The sequence below is a fragment of the Sinocyclocheilus rhinocerous genome, unplaced genomic scaffold (genome assembly GCF_001515625.1).
Source record: "Sinocyclocheilus rhinocerous isolate Xijiao unplaced genomic scaffold, SAMN03320098_v1.1 scaffold942, whole genome shotgun sequence".
NCBI lineage: Eukaryota > Metazoa > Chordata > Actinopteri > Cypriniformes > Cyprinidae > Sinocyclocheilus > Sinocyclocheilus rhinocerous.
The window spans coordinates 1,846,340-1,857,290 of NW_015627890.1; the positions used below are offsets into that span (position 1 = coordinate 1,846,340).

At 36.0% G+C, this 10,951-nt stretch overlaps 1 protein-coding gene across 1 annotated transcript in view; it reads left to right on the top strand.

Moving 5' to 3' along the window:
- LOC107735994 (maltase-glucoamylase, intestinal-like) overlaps positions 1-10,951 on the top strand; it is a 51,378-nt gene that overhangs the window by 31,338 nt on the left and 9,089 nt on the right. The window contains exons 29-39 of the mRNA XM_016547519.1: positions 1-113; positions 410-535; positions 1,477-1,608; positions 1,738-1,857; positions 2,560-2,622; positions 3,256-3,372; positions 3,678-3,768; positions 3,862-4,000; positions 4,095-4,228; positions 6,040-6,074; positions 6,318-6,434. Coding sequence (XP_016403005.1) covers positions 1-113; positions 410-535; positions 1,477-1,608; positions 1,738-1,857; positions 2,560-2,622; positions 3,256-3,372; positions 3,678-3,768; positions 3,862-4,000; positions 4,095-4,228; positions 6,040-6,074; positions 6,318-6,434 — 1,187 coding nt within the window. The remainder of the gene's footprint in view (positions 114-409; positions 536-1,476; positions 1,609-1,737; positions 1,858-2,559; positions 2,623-3,255; positions 3,373-3,677; positions 3,769-3,861; positions 4,001-4,094; positions 4,229-6,039; positions 6,075-6,317; positions 6,435-10,951) is intronic.

Sequence of the window (10,951 nt, forward strand, 5' to 3'; positions counted from 1 at the left end):
ATGTGACCTTCCAGCCTACTCCAGCTCTGACCTACCGCACCATCGGAGGTATCTTGGACTTCTACATGGTGATGGGACCCACTCCAGAAGAAGTGGTTCAGCAGTACACTGAGGTGTGTGTGTGTGCGCGTGTGTGTGTGTGTGTTTCCTGGCTTGATGAGGTTTAGCAGCTGGAGTCTCTCTGCCTCATTGCCCACAGTGTACTCAGTCTAAGCACACACACAAAATAACATTCGAAAACTCACATCCATAAATTAAATACATAAATATTTATCTAAAGGAAGCTCGCTTGTCACTTAGACAGAAGGGGACATTAGATTTTCTTAAGCCACTTGAATATTTATGTCCTAAAATGTATTTGCAAAAATGTAAAATATTTTTCTCTCAGTTTGTGCGTTTTGTCTGACAGATGATCGGCCGCCCGGTTCTTCCAGCCTACTGGTCGCTTGGATTCCAGCTTTGCCGCTACGGCTATGCCAACGATACAGAGATCGCAGATCTTTACAGAGACATGAAAGCAGCTCAAATACCTTATGTAAGCAATCTCATCCTGTAGTTTGTGCATGTGTCTTTCAGTCCCCTCCTGAACGCAACAATACACACGGTTATGTAACTCTCACCGACCTTCAAAACTTGCATTAGAACTTCAGGAATATTGTGTTTCTCGCATTAAATACCTCAACCAGATATTTCGCAGTGATGTGCAACTTGAATGATGATAACACAACGTTCTGTGGCTGTATTAAGACTTAAAGTGGTACCTGGAGTGAGTCACCGATTAATCACTATTAATAAAGTTAATAAAAATGCCTTCGTAGTCTGCTGCTTGGCAGCTTGTGAATGGACAAAAGCAATGAAGATATTTTCATAATTAATAAATTAAAGCCAATTACTTGAAAACTAGTTAGTAGTTATAAAAGAAAAAATTTAATTTAATGAAGAAAAAAAAATGTATTCATACATTCATGTTTTTTTTAATCTATTGCAATAATTTTCTGTAGTTTTCAAAAAATTTTCTCTATAATTTAGGGACATGGTTCACAGTCTTTTGAGCATTATATTAGAATAAATTTGTATGTGTGCATACCAATGTGTTTTTTAAGAAATATCAAAATAAAATTGTATTTTGTGTAAGTAAAGGCTATAGAATTTTAGGACTATATATATATATATATATATATATATAATTATAAATTCAAATTTCCTCTTACAATAATGTTAATCTAATAGGAAATTGTGAAAATATCCCATAGACTTTTGACTTGGGCCAGTATTTAACCACCTGGCAACCACCCAGATCACCTTAGCAACCGCATAGCACCCACTCACAACATTCTACCATCATGCTGCCTACATTTGCAGAATTAAATGTTTCAAACCAAAAGCATTGCTAAGTTTGCACTAAATTACTTAGTCACTTTGGAACTTCGCATTTAAGTTTAATGATCATAATATCTGACATTTGATTGCTTAAAGGATGTGCAATATGCAGACATTGATTACATGGAGAGGCAGATGGACTTTACGCTGGACCAAGTGAACTTTAAAGAACTGCCTGCTCTGGTGGACCAGATGAGGGCTGAGGGGATGCGTTTCATCTTCATCCTGGTACGAGCTATTCCCAATTACTCAGAAAAACAAAGTTGTTTCTTTAAAATGGCATCAGTATGGATTTCTTATTCCGGTGAAATGTATTCTGTACCAGAACTACATGCTTTATTTGTTTGTGCGCTTCAGGACCCGGCGATAGCAGGCAATGAGACAAAAGGCTCCTACCCTGCGTTTGATACCGGGATCGAAAAAGACATTTTCATCAAATGGCCTTCTGAGTTTAGCAGTGACATTGTGTGGGGAAAGGTATGACAAACACAAAGAAGAAGAGGAACATATATTGATTCTGAGTCAATGCCTCATAGTTTTGTTGACAGTATATTTTTCTCTGATCTGCGGCACAAGTTTGAGGTCCTTTATGTTCTGCAGTACCTTGAACTCTGTAGCTTGTAGATTGGTTTACTTGTGTTGTTATTTAAGGAAGTTTACTTGTGTTATTTACTTTGAAATTTACGATCTGTGTTAGAATGTGTGTTTTTGTTTCGATCTGTGTGATTCTGCCAATTTACCCAATAGTATTACAACACCCCGGGTTGCCAGTTGGAGGAAAATAAAGCGTATTGCACCCAGGGAAGCCAGCAAACGAACTGGGTCCGAAATGCCGATCCTACCCGACCTAAAAATCCTCGGCATCCATCTAAAAAGCTCTATGACCAGAAGCATATTAAAATGCGGATAACTCAACTCATCAACTTACAGTGTCGAATTCCATTGTCAAATTCCATTGTCAGTTGTGCTCGTTCCTGTTGCGTGTCCTCAATCTGGCACCCCACGTGAGCGTGGAGTCTGAGGTGGAGGGGTCGGGAGAAAATACTCTCTCCAATATTTAGAATTTGGACTGCAGTACCCATTTCAACTGTTAAGAGGATGAAAAAATAATGATACCGAAAACAGTTCCATTAAAGCTTGATTTGTTTTCAAACATTTTGTTGTTTCTGTCTGTCATAGGTATGGCCTGACTATCCCAATGTCACTGTGAACAATTCTTTGGACTGGGATACTCAAGTAGAGGTATCTGCCTCTCTCACTTCATTATCTTTCTCTATAAATCACTCTCATTCTATCTCTCTTTAATCAGAGAACCGGACATCTTTTCTCTTGTTCCCCCTATCCAAGTCTATTCATTCTGAAATCATCAGTACGATGGGCTATAATTGCAAATGCAGTCAAGAGAGATGAGTTTGACATCATAGATGCTATCAGCCAATCGGCATGTAGAAGACACACCATCAGCCAACAAGCACATACTAGTACTATACTATATCACCCACTATTACTATTATATCAGCCAATCAGCATGTAGAAGACACACCAACAGCCAATGAGCACATACTAGTACTATACTATATCACCCACTATTACTATTATATCAGCCAATCAGCATGTAGAAGACACACCAACAGCCAATGAGCACATACTAGTACTATACTATATCACCCACTATTACTATTATATCAGCCAATCAGCATGTGGAAGACACACCAACAGCCAATCAGAACAGATCAGAAGTGAGTCAGCACATTATTATTTAAACAAATTAGCATGTTCCACTACTGTAATATCCCAACAGCATGTAGTAATGGTTAAAGCGCCTTGTCCAGCCTGCAGCAGTTCTAATACTGTTTGTTTCATTTAAACTTTCAGCTATTCAGAGCTTTCGCTGCGTTCCCTGATTTCTTCAAGAGCAGTACAGCAGAGTGGTGGGGAGAGCAGATTAAAGACTTTTACAACAACATCATGAAGTTTGACGGACTTTGGATCGTGAGTGCTTTGTCTTTTTCATTTTCATGTTGTAATGACAAAAAAGTAAAGATGCTACACAACTCCTTGTTCAAGCTCTTGTTACACGCCAAAGTTGCTCTTAAAACAACATCTAACTTTAACCGTAACCAGTATATACCTAAAAAATCAGAGGAAAATGATAGTTCATAATAATGTTGTTGGGATGTTGATTCTGGAATACGTCCTACTTGACAAATTCATGATGAGCTGTGAAAGAACAAGTGAATGTTTCTCCTTTGCATTCTTTAAATGATAACTTTGTCATTATGTTTTGCTTTCTGAAGGACATGAATGAGCCAGCCAGTTTCGTGCATGGAACCGTCGGAGAGAATTGTCTCGGGAATAAAGATTTGGAAAATCCTCCATACATGCCCCGTAAGTTCGAATGAGTGCACGATTATCAACATTTATACCTGTATTAAACACTTTCTGTCCAAAATTAATCTGTATGTGTGTGACTTTTCCCAGCACTGGAGTCCAAGCTCAGAGGTCTGAAACATAAGACTTTATGCATGAACAGCGAGCAGATCCTTGCCAGTGGCACACGCGTCAAGCATTATGATGTCCACAACTTGTACGGATGGTCTCACACGAAACCCACTTACGAGTGAGTTTTCTGTCCTCCATATTCACTACTGTTTTAGTTCTTGGTTGTTCTGGAATGAGTTTTAATTTGTGTGTTTGTTTATGTGTATTTCCAGTGCTTTGCTTAGTACCACTGGAAAGAGAGGTGTCGTAGTTAGCCGTTCAACATACCCATCTAGTGGGCGCTGGGCAGGACATTGGCTGGGAGACAACTACTCCACCTGGGACCAACTTCTGATGTCCATTATAGGTATGTGTTTAGTGGTTCTTGGAAAGATAAGCATCGCTAGTGCTCATATTTAGTATACACTATTGTTCAAAAGTTTGGGGTCAGTATTTTATTTTTTTTTTTTAAGAAATCAATACTTTAATTCAACAAGGATGCATTAAATTGACATTAAAGACATTTATAATAGTATAAAAAAAAATCTGTTTCAAACAAATGCTGTTTTTTTTAACATCTTTTATATCATTGGGGAAAAACATATCATGGTTTCCACAAAAATATGAAGCAGCACTACTGTTTTCAACATTGATAATAATAATAATAATAAATGTTTATTGAGCAGCAAATCAGAACATTAGAAGGATTTCTGAAGGATCATGTGACACTGAAGACTGGAGTAATGATGCTGAAAATTTAGCTTTGCATCACAGGAATAAATTACATTTTAAAATATATACAACTAGTTATTTTAAATTGTAATAACATTTCACATTTATTTTAAAAACATTTATTTTAAAAACACACTTTAAAAACCCTGAACATTTATTGAGGCCATTTATTGTGTTTTAACTGTATTTTAATAATATAAGTACTGCATTGGTGAGCATAAGAGGCTTATTTAAAAAAAAAACATCATCAAAGACTTCTAACCACCCAAAACTTTTGAATAGTATTTTATACTAAATGGGAAAGTTGTGCAAAGAGAATTTCAATGTATTGGTCTTCTGAGGCATCAACAATGTATATACATATATAAATATTGTGCAAGAATCAAAGAAAAGAAAAAAAAAAAAAAAAAAAAAAAAAAAAAGAGCATACCATGCTGTGCTAAACTGAAAACAAAATAACTTTAAATACAACAGAGAGATAACTTTGCCTCAGATTATTATAGCGACTTCTTAAAACAGGCCAGTAACTAATCAGCCAGAACACCTTGGCACAACTGTAACGGAAGAGGTCTGACACAACAGGTTAGTATTTATAAAATGGGGTTATTTGGAATGTAGGCAGGAGGAGCACACACCTCAGCGATCCATGAACAAGGAGGAACAGGAGACACTTGGAGACGAGGAGACACTAGGAGGAACACAGGAGGTAAGTAATGCAGGAAGTATTCAAATGGAAGTAGTAGCAAAGTCATTGAGTCCTCTACGTGTATACGAGACCGGACAGAGAGGGACTCTCAATGGAGGTGGAATTCACGGAAAGGGCCTCTGGGAGTTTCTTAGAGGGTGATGGAGTCCCGGGGAAGCAGTCTGGGAAGCAATCCTTGCCCCACTTCAGGACTTCTCCCGTCTTCCAGGACAGAATGGGATTGTGCTTTACCAACCACGGGCGCCCTAAGATGATGTCCGCAGTAGACCCCTCCTGAACCAGAAGATGAATGTCCTCCATGTGAAGTAGGCCCAGACGAAGAGTGATGGGTCCCACGCGAGAGCGGACATGTCTACGGCATAGTGGTGTTCCAGTTATCGACTGGACTTGGTAAACTGTTTCAGTGGCGGTAGCCTGTAATTTGAGCTGGCGGCAGAGGTCCCGGGAGATGAAGTTTCCTGCTGACCCGGAGTCAATAAGGGCCGATACTGAAATAGAAACATCAGAGGCAGTAAGCATTGTGATTGGGTGGTGGTGGAGCCTGGCCGATCTGTTACAACAACATGGCACATCAGCATTTGTTTTATATAAAAAATGCTGTCCTTATCCTTTATTTTTCGACCCACCTCCCTCATTAAACCACAGTGTTTTTGTTGAACATCTACTGTACAGTTCAGTGTATAAACTAAATATATGTATACATGAAAACCAAACCCCCCCCTCCTCTTTCTGTCTTTCAGGCATGATGGAGTTCAGCATATTTGGCATCCCTTACGTAAGTGCCTCTCTCGTTCTGCCGCAGCACTTGCTATTGATTTTTCATTTGTGCTTTATTTCCTATCAAACAATGTTTTTAGTTCAGTTGGGTGCATTACACTAGCATGCAGCCATTACACTGACTCTAGAGTTTATTTATTAATGTTTTGGAGTTAAATAGATCTATATTTGTGTCTCTCTCTCTCTCTCTCTGTCTCTGCCTCTTTTCCCTTCTCATTCTCACTTTTCGCTTGTGTTTCAGACTGGTGCTGATATCTGTGGCTTCTTTAACGCTGCTGAAAATGAGATGTGCCTGCGCTGGATGCAGCTTGGAGCTTTCTATCCGTTCTCCAGAAACCACAACACCATCAACATGCCAGTAAGAACACGGCTTTAGAGAAGTTTTATTCATGCATTACCTTTTTTTATGGACAGATTTATGATTTTTGGACCAGTGTTAACCAAAACTTGACCAAATCTTATTCTAAGCCTAGGTATGAGGCTAGCTTGGTCAGTCATTTGTGTCAGAGCTCTTTTCCCTTTAAAATATCTTGTGTTTTTCATCACGTTACTATAATTTTTGTATCTAAAAATGGGGCTTTTTAGACAGAAATTTGTAAGGCTGCACATGTGGGGGTGTGGGACTTGTAATTTTTTATGATTAAAATTGCAATTGCAATTTAAAATGTGATTTAAAAAAAGAAAGAAAGAAAGGCTTCTTTGTAGGACTGCAAAATATGGCAGATTACACATTAATATGACTGATAGATAGATAGATAGATAGATAGATAGACAGACAGACAGACAGACAGACAGGTAGATGATAGATAGATATATAGATAGATAGACAGACAGACAGACAGACAGACAGACAGACGATAGATAGACAGACAGACGATAGATAGATAGATAGATAGACAGACAGACAGACAGACAGACAGACAGATAGATAGATAGATAGATAGATAGATAGATAGACAGACATGTGGGGCCATTGTTCAGTAAACAGTGTGAAACGGACCTTAATTGAGCCTGATTTGGTGTTCAGCCTGATAATCAGTGACAGTGGGTGACAGGCATCAAAACAGAGGGTGAAGTCACTGTACGGACAACCATGACAACTTCCTACATGAACGCTTGTCTGTATGACGCCCTGAGAGAGTATGAAAATGATCTCTGAATCACTGAGACAGACAGAAGTTCATCACAACGCTCCAAAACACACGGCGGCAATTGAAAAGGGCCTCCCACACAGGCTCTGACTAATATCTGGCACCCATAGACAGGTGAGCTGTCAGGTATTCACTCTGGCACTTATTTAAAATGTGACCTTTGCAAGTGCTGGGACCTGTCACAAAAATCCAATAAGCCCGGGGAGTGAGAGGGATTGATATGGCGTGGGGAAACTTCTTCAGTGAGTGGACGTGGCAGCTTTGTTGCTAACAGATACATTTCGGGGTATAATTAAATGCTCAAAGTTATCCAGAAGCCTTCTGGGCTTCAGTCATTTAGAAAAGGGTGATTAAACAAAGGACGAACAAACAGAAATAGAATTTAGAGTGGGAATGTAGCCTAAGGAATGTGCCCTGAATGTTCTATAGGATCCTGTAGCTCAGGTGGTGAAGAATTGGACACAAATGTCAAAATGAATAAATGTAAATGTAATCCTAATGGGAATCAAATAAGATTCTACTGGATAAATAGAAGTTCCATATGGATTTATATTTATTCTTATTTGATTCCAAGAGTTCTGTTGGGAGTTAATTGATTGATTGATTGATTTAACATTTAAATTTAATTTAGATTTATTTAAATTTACCTAAATTAAATTTAAATGTGTGTTTGTTTGTTTGTTTTTGTTTAAATATTTAATTTAATAAATGTATTTTAATACATTTTATTTTAATTTAACTTTATACACATTTAAATTAACTGCATTTTATTTCTTTATTTCTTTATTAGTTTGTTTGTTTGAATATTTTAAAGTTCACATTTAATTAGATTTTATATACATTTAAATTAACTTTTATTTATTTATTTACATTTGTTTGTTTGTTTGTCTAAATGTATTTTTAAATAAAATGTATTTATTTATTTATGTATCTATTTATTTATTTATTCATTTAACTTAACATTCACTTAACTTAACATCAACTGATACATTAATTAATTAATTCATTCATTCATTCATTCATTCATTCATAATTTAACTTGATTTTAATTAACTAAAACATTTGTTTTATTTTATTTTATTGAATTTATTATTATTTTTTTTTTCCAATTCTATCTTTACGAAATGGTTAAAGGACATCTGTAGGAACTGTAAAATCCATCAGGCTTTTCTTTGAATTTCTTTTGCTATCCTACAACGGCTTTTTATCCTTTTGGTAGTTATGACAGTCCTTTTGGGAACAGGATATGGGAACTAAAGGATCAGGTTTTCGTTTTGTGTTTTGTTAAAATCATATGAGAATTTATATTACAATCCTTTAGGATTTGTTGCCAATTATGACAGAAATTGGGGTTGAAGAAATAGCGTTTGCTATCTGCTCCCTATCATTTCTCTGTCTTTTTCAATAAAAATGGCGAAAAAGCAAATGAAAAAAAAAAAAACATTTGTGCAATATTATATGTGCATATTCCTTTAGGATTTTGGCTAGAGTAAAACACAGAAGTAAAAATGCTAGCAAAAACTCTTTTAAAATGTCATGATATGTATTAATTCTGGTATTTGGCACGCACTGACAGTGACCAGGGAATTTAGAGGGCTTTATTAAAACAAAAGTGCAGAGCAGTGCTTGGGAGACAGCATGTCCGCACATTTTCCGCTGGTGTTCTGCCGAGTCATCCACTTGCTCCGGAGTGGATGTGTCCTCCGCGTGTCTCAAAGACAGTTTCAATAAGAGACTGTCCTCAGCTGGCCTCTGCCCCTGCGCCCGGACGTGTTTATCCCTGCACGTCCCCTTGCTGCTGTAATTACCCCTCCAAGATGTCATTAGCTTTAATGTGGCTGCGCAGGCAAATGGAAGGTCATCCAGAGACAAACGGCAAAGGATGGAGGGTATCAAGGTGGCCTGAATTACTAAGTGATAGAGAGAAATACATGGCAGATAGTGAATAAGAGACAGAGAGACACTTCATGAAATCCAGTGGCGGACCGTGCATTTTACACCTAGGCCTTCAGTGGCGTCCTACATGAATTAATCCATCTCTTCATACCATCATAATGATGCCACGGCTATAGAAACCATAAATATTACACAGTAATGCAGTATAACAGGGCATTCATGGAAAAATATATTAAACTAAATCAGTGATTCTGATAGTGTTTAGGCCAGCAGAGAAGGCTTTGCTGGCCCTGACGGCCCACCACTGATGAAATCAAAACGGGAGTTTGTTGTCATCTGTATGGTAGTGTATTTCTAAAAGCTGAATAAATTCACTTATATGCATTAAAAGTATTTCTTTAGCAGGAAAGGGACTAATATTAATGACCAAATTTTTGTCAAGTAACGTGCTCTGACTAGCACTAGAAGTAGCAATTCATGGTTCATGGCTTTATATAGTTTTTATTAATTTTATAAATTAATTTCAGTGTTTGTTGTAATTATTTGTGACCCTGGACAAAAAAAACTGTCGCATGGGTATATTTGTAGCAATAGCCAAAAATATTGTATGGGTCAAAATTATTGCTTTTTTTCTTTTATGCCAAAAATCATTAGTATATTAAGTAAAGATCATGTTCCATGATGAAATATATCAGAACTTCATTTGGACAACTTTAAAGGCGATTTTCTCAATATTTTGATTGTTTTGCACCCTCAGATTACAGATTTTCAAATAGTTTTATCTCGGCCAAATATTGTCCTATCCTAACAAACCATACATCAATGGAAATATTATTTATTCAGCTTTCAGATGATGTATAAATCTCAATTTCAAAAAATGTACACATTTTAGTACATCAAGTAAAATTAAATGAAAATAAGAAATTATGTGTTTGCTAAAATAAAGCTAAAACTAGCTAAAAAAATAAAGTTTTTTTGTTTTGTTTTGTTTTTCCAGTTAACATTTTTTTTAATTAACAGAAAATAATTTTAAAATATTAAATAAAATATTTTTTAATTTTATAAATAAAAAAATTTAAAATTAAAAAAATTATAATAAAAAAATTATCAACGTTTCAAAAAGTAAATAAATAAATGATCTGGGAAATGTTTACTTTGTATCAAATTAAAAGTAAAAAAAAAAGGATTTAAATAAATAAATCATTTACATATAACTTTTAATCTTAATGTTAAAATCTTAATCTTTATCATCTTCATCTTAAAGAGAGAGAGAGACGTGCTTCTGCAGGACGGCTCATAATTCTTACACTCCTGCCAGGATTTCCAAGTTCGTCCGTCTCTCCATCACACTAAGTCACATGCTAATGCTGTCAGAGGGCAGTACATTTGGAATAATTTGGCTTTTTGTCTGCGAGCAGCAGTTGACTCTAACTGGAGGAAGGATATTAGCTTTTCCCTTTACATTAGGAGAAGGAGTTTACACTCTATGAGTGAGCGAGTGGAAAATACTAAAGATTCTAGAGGTCAGAAGGGCAAGAACAGTATAAACATACAGTATTCAGTGTGTTTGCTAAGGCTGCCATCACTATTATTATTATTATTATTATCATCATCATCATTATTATTATTATTATTATTATTATTATTATTATTATTATCATTCAATACTATTTTATAGTTTTTATTAGTTATTTATTAAATGAATCAATTATTCAGATAATACAAATGTTTAATTAAATATTGATATTAACTGTATTACATTGCTGTTAGTATAATTGAGATATTATTAGAGTTTGTAATCTATATTTTTTTCTGAAAAACAAGTTAT